This window comes from Schistocerca piceifrons, chromosome 2 (genome assembly GCF_021461385.2).
Source record: "Schistocerca piceifrons isolate TAMUIC-IGC-003096 chromosome 2, iqSchPice1.1, whole genome shotgun sequence".
In the NCBI taxonomy this organism is placed as follows: domain Eukaryota; kingdom Metazoa; phylum Arthropoda; class Insecta; order Orthoptera; family Acrididae; genus Schistocerca; species Schistocerca piceifrons.
The window spans coordinates 609,293,075-609,315,120 of record NC_060139.1 but is presented as its reverse complement, the minus strand read 5'-3'; the positions used below and the strand labels follow the sequence as shown (position 1 = coordinate 609,315,120).

Here is a 22,046-nt window from a genome sequence, read left to right as displayed (position 1 = left end):
ATAAAGGCAGTTCCAAATGAGTATTAAAACTCAAAGAAATACATCGTGAAACTGAGGCTTGCTTTGTTGCAAAATATTACTCCCATATACCAGGAGAGGATTTTGATGTAATGTTCCCACTTGTTCTTTGGATTAAATTCAGCTACTAAACCCACCGGGTACGAAATTTAAGGACAGCCATTGAACACATGGATGTTTGAACCGCATTCCTGTAGGGTGATATTGATGAAGCTAACATTCTTCAGCCTAAAGCAGTACACCTTCAACAATTGCTCTGTGAATTCTGTTTCGAACACAGTGAAAAACAAAGTGTGTTCTGTGATAATTGCATTGAGCCACAGTGGTGTGCATCACACTGAAACAAAATGGAATTAAGGCACCTCTGTATTTGTAAGATAATTATTGCTGAGAAGTTCAGTGTCAAGTTAACAATACTAACAAGCAGCAAGCTGACTTTTTTGGTGAAGGCACTAACAAAGATTAAGCATCAGTTGTGCTGCCGAGCTATGGGACTCCAGAAGTAATTCATAATATCTTGAGAAATTGTGGGGTTGTTGAGAGCAAACAGTTTTTTACTGTGCTGACAAGTTTTTTTTATCTTTGCTCTGTCTTGTTAATAGGTCAGAATAAATATTTTTGATAATCATGTTGCTGGCAATATGATGTTTGTGAATTTAATGCATTACTGAGTCAGTGTTATAATCTCTTAAAGGATTTATTGGAGTCAGTATCTGCTAAAAGTGAACAGTGATCCATGGAACAACCAGAAAGTGGAGGAAGTAATTTGGTAATACATAAACGGCCATGATAAGGAAAAATTGGAAAAGGACTATCTCAAGTGTAACTGTGCTTCGCCATTCAAAAGATAGTGATTGTTCTTGTGTGTGTGTGTGTGTGTGTGTGTGTGTGTGTGTGTGTGCACACACTGATGATAACTACTTATAATATTGTTTATCAGGAACAGTTATCCAAACTTTGTAAATGGCAACATTTTTACCATTTGCCTCTATTTATGTTTATTATGACTACTATTGCCATTTGTACAATGGAGAAATTTTGAAGTGTGATTCAGTATTTCTGTTATTAAATACACTTTGTGTATCTGTATATGAAACATGGACATTGTGCAGTAAAGTGCTGGAACTAATCATATGCAGGGACTACATTTAATACGGTATACATTAGATTTACCCTTGTCATGTCTGGTGCTAATGTCAAAGTAATTCTGTGTTCTTAATATCCTCTTTATAAAGCTATTGGAAGAAAATATAGTTTCCATTAATGGTAAACATGTAGGAAAAGTGATTTTCTCTTAAGTGCTGTTTTTTGAATGAGACAATACATGTTATTTCTGTCTTTCTTGATATATATAAATTTGACCTTACTTTACAGACCTGAAGGAAAAGACTATTCTGTACATAGACTGATTCTTGGCACACATACATCTGATGAGCAGAATCATTTGCTCATTGCTAGTGTTCAGTTGCCAAATGAAGATGCACAGTTTGATGCATCACATTACGACAATGAGAAAGGAGGTAATATCAGTGAGCATAATCAGTGTCTGTTAAATTTTCATTTAAATGTGTTGTTGGTTGGAATTTATATTTTTGTGCTAACTCATTGAAATTTTTTAATTTTTATTTTTGGTCTCACTATGAAAGTTACAAAGTAGTACTATTTTGGAACTGACAGGGAAATGCCTGAGAAATGTTTTGGCTTGATTTAATTTCGCTAATGAACACAGGAAGGTTGCATTATTTACTACTCGGTAAATTAATAACACTTTAGAAACTTAACACCTCATTTACAACAACACTGGTTGATTGCTAAACCAAATTTCCTAACTAAATGATATTTGTTCTGAAGTACTACTGTGATTAAGGAAAGGAAGTTAACTGTCTACTTGTGTTATCTGTACATTCTGCGTATCTTATGGTGACTTAATATCAAATCAAATTCATGTTACTACAAACAGTCTGCAGTCTGTTTTATTTACTCACATTCTAGACTTGTGGTTAGTTCTTTCTTGTCTATTGGATTATGAAATTGAGAAGTGCAGAATTTGGCAGTGCTGAAGGAGTTCTTACATTAGAAAAGAGGTATTGAATATAGTCATGCATTTTGTATCTTAAATATTTGGTAGTCTACATGGCAAACATTATCCATCAGTTTACTTTTATTTCTTCCACAGTTCTTCTGTGTGTCGTGTTAATTTCTGTAATTCTGCCAGTCTATATTTTTGTTTGGTTCCACATAGTCTGTAATTGGTGTAATTTATAGCCATTCATCTTTCAAAACTGTAAGACAGCTTTTCCAATCCAAGGTCAAGTTTCTTATTACTGGAATATATAAAATCATATGAATTTGTTCTTTCGGACATGTCCCTGGTTTAGAGTCCTGGTCCAGCTCACATTCTTACTTGTCTCTGATGATGCCGTACAATCCTGTGCAGCTGATATAAATAATACCTTCCGTGACCTTTCCTTTCTCCCCCTCCATCAATTTACATAATATATAAAATTTGTGTGTATGTTACTAGAACTGTATGCTACACTGTTTTTTTTTTTTTTCAGCAACTTTTGTAATTTGTTAAATTTTGGAACCTTAAATCTGTAATTTAAACAGTTGTAGACAGAGGTAGACACTTCTAAAAGTTCAAAATGTCGCTTTTTTCCTAATGATATTTGTCATTTATTTAGAGTTTGGAGGCTTTGGATCAGTGAGTGGTAAAATAGAAATTGAAATAAAAATTAACCATGAAGGAGAAGTAAACAGAGCTCGTTTTATGCCCCAGAATCCATGTGTAATAGCAACAAAAACACCATCAAGCGATGTTCTGGTATTTGATTACACGAAGCATCCTTCCAAACCTGACCCAAGTGGCGAATGTCATCCAGATTTGAGGTATGGTACTTTTTCAAATTATGATACTTCTTCAAATTATGATATTTCCAGATGTGGAAATAATTTGATTTTCTAAAATGCTAGACTTCGTGGACATCAGAAAGAAGGTTATGGCCTGTCATGGAATCCTAATCTCAATGGATATCTGTTAAGTGCTTCTGATGATCATACAATATGTCTGTGGGATATAAATGCAACTCCTAAAGAGAACCGCATAATTGATGCCAAAACAATTTTTACTGGACACACAGCTGTAGTAGAGGCAAGTACAAATTACATACTGCAAATATTTTTGTAATGCTTTTAGCAATTTTCTGGGTTTGAGACATACTGAACACTTCTCATTTTTATAGGATGTGGCTTGGCATTTACTCCACGAGTCACTTTTTGGATCTGTAGCTGATGACCAAAAATTGATGATTTGGGATACTAGGTGCAACAACACAAGCAAACCTTCGCATACAGTGGATGCTCACACAGCAGAAGTGAACTGTCTGTCTTTCAATCCATATTCAGAATTTATATTGGCTACGGGCAGTGCTGACAAGGTACTTGTTAATGTATTCATGTATACCTGTGCTTAATTCCCCTTACTGTCACTCAACAATATTTGCAGGTATTGTTGGATCTGGATTATGCAATGGAATGAAGTTCAGTGATGTAACCTTCAGAATGGGGTTATCATAGAATTGTAAAGTCAGTTACATCAGAAATGGAGTTTTTTGATTTGTGCGTGCAAGTGACTGGATTGAAAACAGATCACCATTTACAAAAGTGATTTACTGTACTGAAGAACGAAAGTTAATTGAAGCCCAGTTATCAGTTCATGTACCTATTGGCTTACATTGCATTTATAGGAGGTGTAACAATCTGTTTGCAATCAATATTAATATTTAGGTATAAACCTTGCACATTCTGTGTCGGTGTGTAAGCACTGTGTGGCACCATGTGAGTCTTCTATATCCTCTTGAATAAAATACCAAAATTCCTATGGTGGAAACAGTTTCCTGAGGCACTGAAGTATCTGTGCCTCAGGTGTTATAGATAGGGCAGACATCGGGGAGAGGGGAGGGGGAGGATGCACAATAAATATCCATACCTGCTTACCAATTATGAAGCACTGTTGGGTTTGCTAGTAAATTATGTATGCAAACTTTCCTTGTAAATCATTGTACTTGTTAGTAAAACCATATCAAAATTCCCACAGTGGTTCCTCAGATTAGACCAAATATGCAGACAGAAGTGAACAAGGTGCTTTAAATTTATATGTGTGGAGATTACTACATATTAATATCCAGTTAAGCCTTTGTCAGTCATTACAGAAAACTGACAATGTTTCAGGTGGTATGTTTTGGTAAGTTTATGCTTGAGTACTTCCCTGTATTCTGTTAAACGGTGCACTCAGTTAACCGAGCTACCACCAGAATGTCTCATTGAGTACCACTGGGGTTATATAGACCCCCAAGTATTTTACACAGATTGTGTTGGCAGTATTTTAATGAACTAACATCAATCAAAACATACATTAGTTGTTCAGTGAAACAGTAATGATTTTATTTTCATAAATATTGCATTCAAGAAACAGAAAGAATTTTAGGTTGGAGTCTTATTGACCCTAGTGGTACACACTGAAAAAGTGTTGTAAATAGAAAACTGAACAAAAATTGTTTGGTACAATTGACTGAGAGAGATTTTGAAGGAAAAATATCTTTGCAAACTAGGGAGATATGATTTTTTAATGTGCTTATGGGGCAATGTTGACTCTAGTGGTACTAGGAGGGTTAAATGTTCTTTATTATAGTGCAGTAATCAAAATATGTCACTGGTGAGCTAGTCCTAAATATCATTTATCTTGTTTCTTTTCGCTTTTCATAAAAACAGATCATGCAGAGTTTTTCTCTATGGTCTGAAAACTTGTTTTGCAGATGTTTAACAAAAAAGTACTTCTACTTGCAAACGGATGTAATCAGTGACAATGAGAAGACTACTTTCATGAACAGTGTGTAGGTTGGTTGGATGGCTACGTACTGAAATGTGGCAATTCTGTCTCCAAAAATCAGTATTTAATTTTGTGGGAGAGTATTGTACATCTACAATATAAGAAAGTATAGGTAGCTACTCACCATAAAGATGACACGTTGAGTTGCAGACAGGCCCAGTGAAAAGACAGGTACAATTCAGCTTTTGACCAAAGCCGTCTTTGGAACAGAAAACACATTCGTGCACACAAGCAAGCACATCCTGTTATGCCATTCCCCAGGTGTTGTGGATGTGTATACACCCGCCATTTGGATTTTTCAACCCTGCTGTGGAAGTTTGAATGCATCTTGAGCTGCTGTCCTCACTGCTGTGGATGAATTACTTCATCTTGGTGAATAAAGGAGTTTTGAGTATTTATCGTACAACCTATGTGCCTCATTGTGCTATCATTTGCAGAAAACCTTGTTTCGATATCTTGAATCATTTACAAGATATGGCAATTGTAATGACCACATGATTCTTAGTGTGCAAGTATGTGACTGGAGGCTTTGTGCACTACAGTCATTCAGATATAAAATCCAATAACTCCAGAAAAAAGTGAGATCCTTTTGCTCTCAATTTCAAACCAAATTTTGATGCCATGTCGACATTTCATCCACTGCAATTATAAGCTAAAATCAACCATACACAGTTCATGCAGTGCATTTCCACCTCTTAATTTGATGCAGCGCAGTATGTATGACAGATAACAAAGAAATTCAGGTCTTTATCGAGTGCACATATCTGATTGTAAGGTGGGCAAAAATAAATTCGTTTTGCACCTGATATTTTTTGAAAAATAGAATAATTATTTCATATCAGCTGGTAAGCCATCTCTCAGCACAGGCATCAACATTTGGTGAGCAGTACAGCCGTAACAAAAGCAGCCTCAGCATGGAGTGCAAAGAGTTCATATGTGTCAGTGAAAGGGTTAATAGGTTTATTATGTTGCACATTATTTTTTAAGTCACACTTAAAATTGATAATTGACAAGCATTCTATCAAAAGTACATTGAGATTACCCAAAATTCAGAGTTCTGTGGTAAATTCTGTACTGGATTTTCTTAAAGAAGTATTCCATGGAGGGAAATGTGGAGATCAGTAAGAATCGTGACCTGGATAAAGTAGTCACCAAAATGACATGTCCTTTTGCAGAGCTTTCATAAGTATTTCTTCAGATAGAAGAAACTGCAGAAAGACCCACCACTACTTAAAGTTCTTACTCCTCTGTTAATAGCAGCGTGTTGTTAAAAGAAAGGATTGCATCCGTGTGGTATTGGTGTATTAACTGTGCATTTCTCCTCCCCATCTCATCCAGGATTTTTCCAGTTTTCTTCATCATGAATAGTAATTGCTAGCAACTGTCGTATCCTGCTTGTGATTAAAAGGTATACACAAAACTAATTAGGAAAATATAAGAAAATTGATTTTTGTGTTGTACTACCCAGAAATGCATTAAAATTATATATGCAGTTATTAAAGTTTCATTTGTAAGAATCGTAAGTGACTATTTTAGTATAAAATAGTGACTTTTTCATTGCAGTAGGAAAATGTGGTATGTAAACAAAGATTTGAAGTGTTCCATTTAGAATATGAACAGTTGTTATTGGATTCTGAGATGTCTTTAGACATTTTATTTTCTAAAGTTAACCTGATTATTGTGTACCTTTTGTTTCAGACTGTGGCTTTGTGGGATCTCCGAAATCTCAAACTTAAGCTTCATTCATTTGAATCTCACAAGGATGAAATATTCCAGGTTTGTTTAAAAGTACTTAATCTCCATTCATGTGTGTGATAATGTTTTCTTTAAAGCTGTAGGCAGCTTTGTTGTTTCTCCCTTTCCCATTTATCTCGCATAGTGAGAGACCTAGACCATTTGCTAGACGAACTAAAGAAATCCGCGAACAAGTCTTTCGTATGCAACATTTTTCATGGATACATTACATTTTCTTAGTATTAGTTGCAATAATCTGAGTAAATGATATCAAGTCTTACCATTTAGTTTGCACTCATTATTTTAATGGCATGCTGTTTGTCTAAATAATTGCATCAGCTGCAAAAAAACCTTAAATACTGAGACTCAAGGAAGAAGAAGAATCCTGTCACACTACCATATAGTACAGCAGCCAGCACCTCCATTGATATCTTTCATTGGACACAGTGTACTGGGTTGTTTAGTTCAGATGCCATTAATCACAACTGCTCAGATGACTATGCGGAACAATATTGAACTGATATAAGTTTCGCACAAAGTATGCTTCCAAAAACAGTTAAATTGCCTGCAGGGCCTAAAAATTTTCTACATTTGCAAAGCATAATAGGTTATACAACTTTCCAGCAATCTCTGGGTTTATGCTTACAGTAAAGTCCCTTTTTAACAAATTTAAGGATCCAAATAATTTTCCCTTCAATGAGGACCTTTGTCAGAGAACATGTAAGGAGTTGTCAAGAACTGTAATTGAAGGATGTTTTTAGGTGATATAAATGCTATATTTATTTACAAAATTACAAATATCCTGTGCGAGCAAATTTAAATTCAGTAAATATATAGTATCACACTTTCCTTGGAACATATCCTTTAAAAAAATAAAAGATGAAGCCTTGTTGGTTTTGCCCTTCAGTCTTATTGCAGTGAAAGTTGTTGCTCCAGTTGGTTTATGTAAGTTGTAATTGATTCATCTACATTAAAAAAGGAAAAGAATTCTCTTGGACAGCTACAGCGAAACTTAGTTCAGTGGCTGCCGCTGTTGTCATCTGTTGTTACTGAATTCCAGGGAACAACAAACATATGCTTAGGCTGTAGAATGCTGAATCTCATCTTCTTCCTCTCAAGAAATAAAATTGATTTCCCCGCGACTGTTACTATGTACAATGAAACTTTTCAAGGGATTGGAAAAAAGTGGTGTAAAATGTGGGAAATAATGTTTTAAGCATTAAAAGTTGCATATAATCCCGATTTGCATTTTTGCACTGTCTGTAAGATATATCTACATAATATGTATCAAAATACTTGTCTGGGACTTGTATCTAATAAGTTTCTTATCTAATAAAAATCGCCGATGTAACTGGAAGGATAATTCTCTGGGAAGTAGACACATTTGACTTAATTTATGAGGGTGGTTTGAAAATTTCTCAGAAACACCACGAGAGGTCAGCACTAGCGCAACGAGTTGTTCACATGATATTCATTGGACTGTTTCTTGTAAACACGTGCCACATCAGTGCTCTTGGATGGGAGCTGTGGTGGTGATGTGGCTCTGTTCCTGCATAGTGATCTGCGAAGATGAAAAAGAGATTCAAGCAGTGACTAAGTCCTTCATAAAGAAAAGTATAAAAGCAAAGGACATTCATGCCGATTTCCAGAATACATTGGGGGACTCTGCTCCTTTGTATTCAGGTGTTGCCTAGTGGACAAATGAATTTAAATTTGGACGGGAGAGCTTAGATGATTTGCGTAGTGGTTGGCCAAGATGTCACTACCCCAGAAATCATTGCAAAAGTGCATAAAATGGTCATGGAGGATAGCCGATTCAAAATGCATCAAATTGCTCGTGCATGCCAGATGTCATATGAAAGGATACATCACATTTTAACTGAAGAATTACAAATGAAAAAATTATCTGCAAGATGGGGGCTGTGACTTTTGATGCTGGATCAAAAACGCATATCAGAACATTTGGCCGATTTTAGGAGAAACGAAAAAGATTTTTTGCACTGATTTGTGACCACAGATGAAACTTCACTGCACTACTATACCCCAGAGACAATGTAACAGCAGTGGAAACTTGCTGATTCTCTGCCACCAAAGAAGCAAACATGATTTCTTCAGCAGGAAATTCATGGTATCAGTGTTCTGGGATGTAAGGGGACTCTGTAGATTTGTATCCCCCCTGAGCAAACAGTTACTGGGGAATACTATGCTAACCTCCTGGACAAATTGCAACAGAAGATACGCAAAAAAGGCCAGGTTTAGCAACGAAGAAAGTCATCTTCCATCAAGACAATGTGCACCCGCACACATGTGCTGTCACCATAGCAAAATTACAGGAACTGAGGTATGAATTGTTGCCAAACCCACCTTATTCACCTGATATGGCTCCGTCAGACTTCCATCTCTTCCCAGAACTGAAATTTTTTCTTGGAGGACGAAGATTCACTTCAAACAAAGAATTGATAGCCAGAGTTGACAACTATTTTAAAGGCCTGGAGAAAACAGATTTTCGAGATGGAATCAAGGCACTAGAACATCATTGGACCAAGTGCATTATTCTGCAAGGACACTACATTGAAAAATAAAAAGTTTCAGTGATATAAATACTTTTTTCTATTCAATTCAAAGAACTTCTCAAATCAGCATCATAATAATCACAATTAATGGTTCTTGGAAGTCCTGCAACTGTCATTCATTACATAAATAATGAAATACTGCATCAGTTGTGTATTTTTTCATTCTTAGCATAACATGTTTTGAGAATTTATTCTTGTCATAAAGTGCAAATATTTAAATTAGTATTTTGTGTGATGTTTGCATATGTGTTGTTCCACGTATCTTGCACTGTAATTCTTTTTGAGGTTATCAGGTATTGTGCCTCCTCAATTATGTAGAGAACTACACACATACGAACTATCACTCACATTGTTTGTGAAATATTGCAAGAAATACTTACATAAATATTTGTATTTGACAGTGAGAATAAATTTTTGGAACTTGTGTTGCTAAGCATGAAAAAGTATATAACTAGTGCTGTGTTTAAACCAAAAGCATTTGCTGCAAAATTAGCAATTGTTTCAACCACTACAAGTGACCAGACAACGAAACACATTAAATATGATTTGAATAACACAAATCAAGACTATCACAACAATTACACAGGTGTACATGTGTAGTAGAGACAGTTAGGATCAGCCACCAAGCCGAGTAGCAGTTGGTAGTGGCAGGTCACGAATTGTTTAGACTTTACCTCCTTACCAGTTCAGTAGTGATAAAAAATTAACCGAGTAACGTTTATTAACACTTATGGCCAGTGCCATGCCATCGTAATTTAATGTCAATTACTTCAGTTCTTTTCCCCACAAACTTCTTTTCATAAAGTGTAAATTGCAATAAAGTTATAAATATGTTAATGCAAAAGTCAGACGCAAATAATCAGATGCAAATTAACACTGTGGACATAGGAAATTTGACAGGAACATAAAAGCAGGATTATACTGTATTTGGCTTTAACCATGTGCTATCCCAGCTCCAGAGGCTGAAGATGGGTTGTGCAATTTGGAGGAATGAACAAAATATTTGTACAGGGGGCAGGTCAATAAAATATTTTCCTTACTGCTCCACACTTCTTGGCATCCAAATGCCTAAAAAGATTTCCGACATCTTTAGGCACTGCTGGTGTACTCAGAAGTACGGTTTCTAAAAAACCTGTGAATTTTAAACTTTCGTATTATTAGTGGAGGCGGCTTATCAATCCCACCTCTACACACAATAGTTCATCCTTCCTTTACGTTTATTTCCATTGCACACACTCCCTTACTGGAATAAGAGTTTGCATGAAGTAAATTTTAAAAGATGCCTGTTTCATCAGTTTTGAAAATGTCTCTGGGCTTATAACACTGTATCAGTTGGGGCAATGTAATGATTCCTAATAGTTTACACTTACCCTGACCATAGCGTCACTTTGAAACATCATTTTTTTAATGATCTAACCAGTGTTTGATGCACTGAAATTTTCAATGCTATTTCATGAGAATTTTGCTGCCGTGCTTCTGCTAATAAGAATGCTGCCACTTTGCATGCCTGTGAAGTATTTTAAAAGAAGGTGTGTGCATCTTTTTCCTACAGTTAGAAAAAGGAAGTGCATTCCAAAAACCAGCCATGCTCCGTAGCTTTTGTTTGTTTGCCTATCAATGACTCGACACTTCTTGCAGTGAACCATCTGCTTTATTTCTAACCAATTCCGACATCATTAAACGTAGACCTACGAATACGAATGTTTCTCTTGGATCCATAGAGATTGTTAGCTTCGGCATTTAAGAACGCTCCCTTAGTTTTGACAATGCCACACATGTCGACGATGCTAGATTGTATTTCTTTGCCATGTTGGAAACATCTCTCTTAATATTGTCATCACTGCTCAGGATGATCAGTAGCTTTTGCTGAACTGTAAGCCTTCTACATTTGCACAAACTCCATAAAAGTTAATTGCTAATCTTAAAAAATTCAGTTAACGATAAACTACTTTTTGCGCTTTGTAAACTTGGTGAAAGTGACGTCAGATAATGTGACTGCAGTCACATGGAATAAATTTGAGAAGCATGACTGGTATGTCATGTGAAATGGAAAGAAATGGGAAACTCTGTGGACATGTTATGAGTTACGTGAAAACTGCATTACAGTTTGCAAAATTTTCACATTTATTACTCAAAAGTGCACTTTTTTCTTGAAGTGGAGTTCACTAAAATAGGGAGAAGTAACATACTCCTTAGGAGAGAGTCACTGATGCAGCCAGTAAGTTTTTTAAAATCCAAATTTCCATAAATTTGGGGTTTTACTGTATATGCAGTAGAGCATTCAGCTATGTACCTTCATACATGAATTAAGAATAAGGGTTGTTGTTACTGACAGTGGAAAGTACCATTTGGTACCATCACCATTTTCTTGTGTATTTGTTTTCTCTTTCACTTTTTAAGTTAAAAGAATGGGGTCCCTAAACAGTCATGTTTGCTTTCCCTTACTTCATGTTTTTAATTCATCACGACTACCATTATAACTTCAATTTTTTACCCACACATAATTTGTTGGTGTAATTCATTGTTGTTACATGAAATGTTTGTGTTCTCATTTGCTGTTGCTTTGTTGTGCATTTATCAGTAAAAAATGTTTGGTTCCCTTTAACTATTGATTAATACAAAGTAAATTGTCACAGGTTCAGTGGTCTCCTCATAATGAGACAATCCTGGCTTCAAGTGGAACAGATAGAAGACTACACGTTTGGGACTTAAGTAAGATTGGAGAGGAACAGAGTGGCGAGGACGCTGAAGACGGACCTCCAGAACTTTTGGTTGGTTGCATTCTGTCATCTCTAATGGCAGTAGAAAAGGAAAAGTGTTATAATGGTTATTTTCTACGTGGATCGTATGAAATAAAAAGGCATACATGTTCCTCCCAACACTGTTAAATGAGTGTTGTTTTACCTGCCTTTGTGGTAAATTGGTGAAAATGCTGTGTTGTTGAAGACCCGGGTGCCTTTTACCCAAGAACACTAAGTTAAAACAGTGTTGGAGTGTGTGTGTGTCAGTGACCCTTCTGTATATCTGTCAAGTGTTTCCTCTGGCAGTATTCTCTCCTTGCCAGGTTATCACAATATTATTGCCAGAATATGGTGCAAGATGTATCTACTTCATTGTAATTCTGGTCCATTGCTACACCGAATAAGTTTTTATGCATGTTCTGTACTTGAATTGTTAAAATTTCACCTTTCATTGTTAACTGTCTACCTAATGCAGTCTTTGGTTGGAGATATGTTTTTGACTTAACTTGCGTTAAAAAGTAATCCATTATCAATTCACTTTTGAATTGAATGTAAGATAATTATTTGTATGCAATTATCAAAAATTATACACAGATGTGTGATCAGTACATTTTTCGCACAAGTTCTGGATATGGCAGCTGAACTGTCTGACAGTTGTTGCCAGTATTGGTGATCCTGACACATCTATTTTGGATTACTCTTGCATGCCCTTGTACCAGATCATATCCAACCCTCCCTACCCCTAAAATGCATAGTGCTAATGAGTGCTCAAGTTATGCAAAAGTTCAAGTTAACAAAACAGCTGTTTGAAGAAATTAATTTTGTAGATATTAGGTGTTTCACAGATCAGTGTGTTCAAAATATGATCTAACAAAAGGTATCCATAAGAATATTCAGTATGAAGATGGTGAGCAAAATATCAGGAGCAACATTAATAGTCTACAGAAAGTAAGTTCACTCTACAGCAGCTCGTGCACTTGTTTATTCAAACCTTCTTGGCTGATTAAAACTGTGCCATACCAAAATCTAACTTCGGACCTTTGAAGTAAAACTTGAGGTTGGGTTGTGAATCACTCTTGGACAGCTTAATGGGTAAAGTATTTGCCCACAAAAGACAGATGTCCCAGGTTAAAATCAGTCTGGCACACAGTTATAATCTACCATTACGTTTTATCGCTAGGTTTTTTAAACAGCTTTTGTCACCCTCCTATATGTTTCATTGTGTGTTCTTTTGTGAATGTCTTGTGAAAAACCTTTATCACATATTTGGTGACACATTGTGTGTCTAAATTTGGACATAATATTGCATTAATTGCCGAATTGTCATAACAAAATACTGTACGTCGGAAGCAGGTTACTTAAGTCAGCCCTTAACTCTTTATCTCATTTATTTAGAAATAGTTTGGTCTTTATCTGTCATTCATTCTTTTTTTTTTTTCTCTTGTCAGTTCATTCATGGTGGACACACTGCCAAGATATCAGATTTCTCTTGGAACCCAAATGAGCCATGGGTAATTTGCTCAGTTTCTGAGGATAACATTATGCAGGTATATATAGTTCATCTATTGTCTAAATTTTTGATTGCATTCTTAATAATAAATTGATTGTAACTAATTCTTGTTTCTGTAGGTGTGGCAGATGGCTGAAAATATTTATAATGATGAAGAACCTGAAGCAGCTGCAGCAGAACTTGAACCTGGAGCATCATAATTATATCCTCTGGAACTGTGGGCACATCTGATGGTAACTTCCTGTATTAGGAAGTAACAGGAAGCAGAGTTTTTATATAAGCATCCACATGTTATCACACTTGAATTATGGTTTTTTTACAACACTATTTTTTGCAGTCTTACTGTGTGTATGTTGACTGTTTGAAAACTGTGTACTTGCAGCTTATTTCCATATAAGACTAACATTGACAGTAGGGAGTGTTAATTTTTAATATGAATGCCATAATAGAGAATACTTAACTGTACCTATCAGGCTGGCGTTTGTTTCATAATTTGAATACTCGTCTATACAATGTTGACATATGCTGCTCAGCTTTATTGATGGTTTTTATGTCCCTTTAAAAAGAACAGGCTGAAACTGGACCAATGAAATTTATTTGCTTGTATCAGTGTGTGAGAGAAAGAATTTGAATTGTTGGAAAAGGGCCATATATTCTTTTAATATTGTTGTATATGTAAAATATTGATTGTGAACAAGGACTTTGTAATAATAAGTTGTGGTTAAAAACACATTTACAAAATGTGTGTGTGTGTGTGTGTGTGTGTGTGTGTGTGTGTGTGTGTGTGTGTGTGTGTAGGTTGATACCGATCATGAATCACACTTCAAATTATGGTTGTAATTTGTCTATGCTTTGTATCCATTAGGCTAATTGTAGCAGGATGGATAAATTATCTATAATTATGATGGTACTGAGGAATCATTCTTCCTTATCAGACACACCAGGACTGTTAAAGACTGGAAAATTGATGTCTGTCTGCAAATAAATCAAGATAAAATTCACAATGAATTTATTCAAGGTAGCAGTTGTAAGCTGCTGGGAGAGAAAGAAAGAAAGAATACTGCTGCCATCTTACACTGATTCGTTGTTCAGTAAATTTACTTACTGGCAGATGAGACTGATAACATATCTCCAGAAACTGAAGTCTGTTGTGGGTCACATGTATTGACTTTCTGAGATTGTTCAAGGATTAAAGCCTTGCATAGTATTATTAGCATGAAGTAATTTATGACCTATAATTCATACTTGTGAATAGTTTAAATGTGAGCTACAATCAGTCACTGCAAAAAGGAAAACTACCTGAAGAAAGAAAGCTACATGCTGAAAATTACATGAAGTTAATTTATAATAAAATTTGAAGGAAAATTAATTTTGGTCTTATTAAATTCAATGAAATATAAAGTACTTAGAGGAAAACACGAAAGTTGCAACCAACAAGAAGAAAACACTGTTTGTTCCAGAGGGGGCAATTTCATCGAAGATACAAACTGTCATCGAACTGAAATGAGTTTATGGTAAAAATTTGTTTAATTATAAGGTTTATTTTAGTATACATGAAATTAACACTGAAACATTTTAAGTAATATGCGTTTGTAAATATGAAAATGTACTCGTAAGTTACAGCATTAAAATTTTTCAACCATTGTGTATAATTTTTGTGAATTTACTTTTGCCCTTTAAATTCTCTCTTAAAAGTATTAAAATAAGAAAAAAAACTTTGTTATGCAATAACTACTTAATTTAAGTGTAAAGGTAGCAGCTCACCAAATGGTAGAGATATGTAGTTGTTGGCAGGCTTGCCAGTTGTTAACCCTTTGCCATACAATTTGTTTCGTTAGTGTGAGCTGTAAGTGGCTGCAAGGTACGGATGCGCCTCCAGATTCCCAGCACTTAAACACGCTAAGGCTGCGGTGCACTACCCCTGGTGTCGTCTGAAGTCGTGCAGACGCCCCGGGATTTGGAGGTACATGTGTCAGATACCAGTAACATGACATTTCTACAGGTATCATAAATAACGACAATTAGTTGCCCAATGGAAACGAAACATTCATTGTCTCAAATGCAACGATATAGTCACAGATGTTTTATTTCCCTTTATAACCAAACATACATTGATGAAATACATCTTAATAATAATATTCACAACACTGCAATGATCTAAGACTGTGTAATATTTTGTTCAAAACATTCTGAGACCTGTTACGTTAGTACGTTGGCAAACATATTTTCAAACACGTCTTCACAATGACGTGTACACGAATTTAATAGTTTTAGATTGTATGATATTGTTCAAAACAATCTGGCACATGTAATGCAACCCTGCACTTTTCCATTCCCACGTTGTTTCGCTGCGTCGTTTATGCTTTCTGCACACTACACAAGCTCTCGCTGGATTTACTTTTGATGGTGTTGGATCAATATGTTTGGGGAAAATGTGCCCAGTGTTGCACGTGCAGTCTTTGTGGTATATCGCCAGATGCTTCCCTTCCAATAAATTCTAGTAAAGGTGTAGTTTTCAACAATGATTCTGCAATGTGAATCCTATATTCTACATAGCTCTGTCGTTTGCCGCAATGTATTTTGTAATACAAAATGTACGTGTTAAATAGAGCAACATCAAGTAGGTAAAAGAATATGTTGTGGTATCCTTTCATACATTTTCTCATCACAGAGAAGCATGCAAGCATCTGATCTTGGTGATAAATTTCAATCACACCTGTATTGTATTCTAAGACAGATTTTGGTTTCCACAACGCATTGTGGAGAGGTGTGCCTGTGGCAATCATTTCTGCTGTTGAATGTTTTGTGGAAAGCGTGTAAATGTCTCATTTATCTTTCCGTTTTAGTGCCTATATTCCATTACAACTCCTCACTGTATATTCTCCCTTCTTTAATGTTGCCTTCAGGAAATTTGCGGACATATTTTTTCTGTTTGACTGTTCCCATCACATTAGTTTTATTGGTGAGGAAAGTTTTGAAAAGTTTCAGTGAAGAAAATCAGTTATCTAAATATAGAGTATGCCCTTTGTGTTATACCGACTGTGATAGTTCTAGAACTACACTTTCAGATGCACTACCACTAGCATCACATTTGTCACTACCCGTGTATATCTTAAAATCATAGCAGTATCCTGAACATGACTCACACAATTTATAAATTTTAATACCAAACCTCGCTCTTTTTGATGGTTTAAATTGTTTGTAGGATAAGTGCCCCTTAAATTTCATTAATGATTCATCAATGGCAATATTCTCTTGCATTGTGTACACTTGCTTAAATTTTTGATTGAACATATCTACGATTGGCCTTAGTTTGTACAGCTTAACAGTGTTGTTGGCTAAACTGTTATTCACTAGATGCAGAAATCTACGTACGTGAAGAAATCTCCTGAATGGCATTGTGTTCCTAAATATTGGTGTTTCTATAACGGCCCTCCTGGACCAATACATCTGAATCGATGGTTTCCTAACTTTAGCCATGGTTATACATAGTGCAAAGTATATTTTTATTTCATTACAGCTGATAGTAGACCACTTTTGGTCTATTTTTCGTCTCTTCTGTTCATTGTTGAGTACGTCTTGTGCATATCTATTAGTCTCAGTTACAATGATTTCCCAAAATGTACTATTAAATATTACATAGAAAACATCTAATTCTCTTATGCTTGTACTCATGTGCTGTAAAGCTGCTGCCTTTATTCTGGGAATTTCCGTATATGTACAGATTGTTGGTTCATTGTCTTCCTTTTGCCACATCCATGACTCTGATTGTTGCTGGTAGGTTTGCTCTTCTTCGTCAGTATCATCTTCAGTCACCAGCCGCTTACACCGTTTTCTTACAGGAGGTAAAATGTCACTGCCACTGTCAAAATATCCTGCAAAATCATTGTTGGCTATGCCACCACATGTCTCCCTTTCCTCGTGAACATGTTTGCTACATGTCGGGAATATTGTGAAAGTATTTTTGTAATGTCAGCAGGTCCGAATGCGGCGAAGAACACGTGTTGACTTGATTGGCTCCGCAACATGTCAGAGGCGTTCTGTTTACATTTGGCACGGCTGACCGACGATATCTCTCACGCGACATAAGCTTGTTCGGCACAGTAAATGTACCATGTCTCCGATACGTATAGTTGATGTTTGGCCAAGTCGGCACGCTATGTCTCTCTCACGACATTGTAAGCTAAGTGGTTAACGTTACTCCTAAATTAGTTACATTGTCTTCCATACCATTTTAAAAAGTAGCGTTATGTATATGTTAAGGTCTTTCTTTATTAATACGAGGGCGGTTCAGAAAGTAACCTCCGATTGGTCACAGTGCGGGTTGTGGGGGGAGTAGCGACGCCATCTGTGCGTTCACGCACTCAACAGGTCAGTCGGCATCAAGCCGTGGTCGAGTGAATGTCGTACCTACGCTAGTTTAGTTTTTGTGGCAGTTTGAAATGTGTGCTGCAATAGAAAACCCCGCCAAATGTGAAGTGTGTGCTGTCATAAGGTTTTTTACAGCCAAAGGATATTCTGCAGCAGCTATTCATCGTGAGCTTTGTGCCGTGTACGGACCAAGAGTTATGAGTGAAGGAGTTGTCCGTGAATGGGTACATTTATTTAAAAGTGGACGAGAAAACGTTCATGATGAAGAGAGGAGTGGTAGACCATCATTGGTGACTGACGAACTCGTTCAGACAGTTGATGCAAAAGTTCGTGAAAATCGACGTTTCTCAATGTCGGAGTTGTCTACTGGTTTTCCACAGATTTCTAAGACTCTCTTGTACGAGATAGTGACAGCAAGATTGGGTTACCGTAAGTTCTGTGCACGATGGGTGCCCAAAATTCTTACCGACCACCACAAAACTCAAAGAATGTCCTCTGCATTAGACTTTCTGTCACGTTATGAGGACGAAGGAGAACCATTGTTAAACAGAATCGTGACCGGTGACGAAACCTGGATTAAGTACGTGAACCCTGAGACAAAAGAACAATCAAATATGTGGGAACACTCAAATTCGCCTACCAAACCAAGAAAAGCCTCGCAAGATTTTTCTGCCAGAAAACTGATGGCAACGGTGTTTTGGGATGCCAAAGGGGTGTTGTTGGTTGAATTCATGGAACGTGGTACGACCATTAATCAAGACGTGTACTGTGAAACAATAAAAAAGTTACGCCGGGCTATACAGAACAAACGCCGTGGTATGCTGACTTCCGGTATCGTTTTTTTGCACGATAACGCCCGTCCTCACTCTGCTCGCAGAACAACGGCCCTTCTTGAATCCTTCAAGTGGGACGTTATTAACCATCCACCTTACAGCCCAGACCTGGCGCCAAGTGATTATCACCTCTTCATGCATTTGAAGAAATGGCTCGGGTCACAGCGGTTTGATGACGACGAAGAGCTCAAAGATGCGGTCACAGGCTGGCTCCAGGCACAAGCGGGTGATTTTTATGCAGAAGGAATTTCAAAGCTTGTGAAGAGATACGATAAGTGCCTCAATCGCTATGGAGACTTTGTAGAAAAATAGTGCAAAGATGTAGTTGTAAGATGTATATATTAAAATATTTTTATTTAACTTTGTGTATTTTTTTAAATCAACCGGAAGTTACTTTTTGAACGGCCCTCGTACATTACAGAGCTGGATGAGAAAAAATTCTGTTTAAAGCATGTTGTACAAACTGATGTCCTAATACTGCTTGAAATGTGTTTAAAACACTGTTACGATTATTTCTAGTCCCCCCACCTCTCAAGTTTGTCTAACTTCATGGAGCCCTGAATTACAAACCGATAACGTTATATTTATGTTGTTGACACTTCTGTAGTGTGGCTGCATGATGAAGACAACTTAATGTAGTTTCTGCAGAATATGAGCCCTACTCATTAAACACGAGTTTACTGGGGACTCTGAAAAAAGTTTGCTGATTGTAATTCTTGAATGTTTTGTTTACATTTAAGATGGTGGTTCTCTGGGTCAATTTATTGTAAGGACGCTAGTGGGGGTTTGTATTTACACGTCTGTCACAAACCACAAGTGTGCTTGACTTTCCACTAGTTGTGTGCACTTCAAAAATTTTTGCTGGTAGAAATTGATAAACCACCTCATGTGCTGTGCAAATGGGTGGATGGTAAAGGGGCACGACTAACAGGAAGATGTTGGTAAATAAAGCACAGAGTTTCTGATTAGGTGTGTTTGCCCACGTAAAGACAGGTTTAAGGAAAAATAGCTGTTCTATGCAATAGATAAACAGACCACAATAAGGTAAAGCAAAAAACCAGCATTGGATGAGAAGGATAATGTTCTGACAAAATGTACAGATTTTTTTTGTGTGTTTCTAATGACTCCTTAAATTTAAATTTGCTATTGTGGAAGGCTTAAATCTTCTAGAATACTTTGCCCATATGGTGTGGACTACTTACATCTAACACCATTTACTCTGAGAGAACGCAGTATAGAAAACAAATAAGTCCTAATGTCACACCAGACAGTAACCCACAGGACAATCAAGTTTAGCTGTTTTGTTGCTGAGGATGCTGTCCCATTGGAAGTAAGGTCAGTCTTATTATGAATGTGATGTGGTAAAATTGTAGAACACTATTAAATTGTTTAGTATTTGTAGCTGATATTCCAAGTGTGTCAACTGAAGGTGTGGCAGGTACACGGATGAAATTTTATGCTTCGTAATAAACTACAGCTGGCTGCAATTCCAGATTATTGCTGAGTATTTTGCACGCAAAGAAAACTTAGCTTATTAATGACATAGATCATGAATGTTTGTTGTATTTTAGTTTTAATTCTTTATGAGCAAGGTCAATAGTATTTACAATATGGCAGAAGTGTAACTAAATATAATTTAAAAACCAAAGGGGAAAAAAATTCATGCCCACTTTTACAAAATCTGTAGTCTTTTCGAATAACATTTAAAATTTTGCGATGGACCCACAGGAATACATTGAAAGTTTTCATGTTAGCACTAGTGGGAAACTGAATTAACCAACTACAGGGTGTTCCATTTATCTGATGACTGCATGTGCGGCGCATTACATGCCGGGCAGCAAGTGCTCCTTTGCCTGCTGATCAGATCCCAGCCATGTCTCCCATCTACTATTGTGGTACAAAATGGCTACATATAAAATATAACAAATCTTGCACTCACGCAAGGAGGTGCTGGAACTGCCTGCCATTATTTTTCATGCCTTTCTGACATCTACTCAAGATATTATCAATCACATGATTTAATTATCTCTGAGATATTGAATTAATTGATTCACGGATATTATACTTGAGTTCTTCTAGTGTGAGAGGATTTGTTGACTACACTTAGTCCTTCAGTGCAACTCACAAATAAAAATCGCACAGAGTTAAATCGGAACTTCGAGCGGGGCAGATATTGTTACTAATAACTCTTTCGTTGAACATATTGTGAATTGTGTGTAAAGAAATAATGGCCTTATGAGCCCTTGCCGAGTCCTGTTGAAAAAATGTGAAGCTGCGTTGTTCCACTCAGTTCATTAAAAAATTGTCTCAAAATGTTTTGCACATATCTTTCACTTGTAACTGTGTAATTAAGAAAAATTGGGCCTATTATTCATTCACCACTAACTGCACACCACACCCCTATGTTCTGATCATGAAGGGATTCCTCATGAAACACACAAGGTCTCTGCGCTCCAATGTCAACAGTTTTGGGAATTAATATAAACGTGTAAATGGAACCTAGTTTTGTCTGAAAGCAGAATGAAGTAAAGATTCATTTCACTGCTATGCACTTGTTTTAAAACGTATTCGCAAAACTGAAGCCTGTGAACAGGATCACCAGGTCGAAGTTCTTGTACTGATGATACTTTAAAGGTCCTTGGCCCAAGCAGCTTAGCACCTCTTTGTACAGAGGTGCAAAATGTTTGTGTTTGCTGAGAAAGACATCTGAGAGAATACTTAGAGGAATTTTCCAGACGGTATGTAATGTCATTGAGACCAGCTTCTGGGAGCACTGTATGTCATTGTTTGCACTTCTTGCATTGAACACTCCCCACTTCACGAAATTTATTATCTAATTTGCGAACTCCATAGCGACTTGGAACTTGAGCACCTGGAAACTTCTGTTCATGATCTCTGAACAGTACAAGCAGACTCTATACGCACATATGAATCATCTCTTGCCGTTGTTGCATTTGCAAACTTCAGTGTTACTCGTGAGGCCTGTTTGTCTGCTCGAATGATGCTGCCAAACAAGGCAAGTATGTCTGTATGGCCTTCAGACTAAAACCAACAGAAAAGGGGGCATAATACCATCCCGCAAGGTCCATTTGACTGTCAGGTGCAGCTGCTGTGGCCGGCCTGCAATACCCCAGGCAGGCGGTCGTCAAATAAATGGAACACCCTGTAGTTGGACATGAAATTTATAAATGCAGAATTAAACAAATAATTGACATCATGCACTCTTATAGGTGTGACTTTTAATTCAGTTCAGAGAGGGTTCCAAGAAATCCAAAGACATGTTTGGGCAAGTAAAAACAGACTTGTGAGAATTGAAGGTGTGCTGGAAAATAAATAATATTCCACTTGAAGTCACTGTAGTTGAAGTATGACAAGAGA

General features: G+C 36.7%; 1 protein-coding gene across 1 annotated transcript in view; it reads left to right on the top strand.

The window, feature by feature from the left end:
* The window catches only part of LOC124774949 (chromatin assembly factor 1 p55 subunit), a 42,131-nt gene extending 27,015 nt beyond the window's left edge, over positions 1 to 15,116 (top strand). Inside the window, exons 3-10 of the mRNA XM_047249658.1 lie at positions 1,393 to 1,538; positions 2,703 to 2,907; positions 2,992 to 3,169; positions 3,261 to 3,455; positions 6,605 to 6,682; positions 11,850 to 11,984; positions 13,403 to 13,501; positions 13,584 to 15,116. Coding sequence (XP_047105614.1) covers positions 1,393 to 1,538; positions 2,703 to 2,907; positions 2,992 to 3,169; positions 3,261 to 3,455; positions 6,605 to 6,682; positions 11,850 to 11,984; positions 13,403 to 13,501; positions 13,584 to 13,664 — 1,117 coding nt within the window. The 3' untranslated portion in view covers positions 13,665 to 15,116. The remainder of the gene's footprint in view (positions 1 to 1,392; positions 1,539 to 2,702; positions 2,908 to 2,991; positions 3,170 to 3,260; positions 3,456 to 6,604; positions 6,683 to 11,849; positions 11,985 to 13,402; positions 13,502 to 13,583) is intronic.
* The last annotated feature ends 6,930 nt before the right edge of the window (positions 15,117 to 22,046 follow it).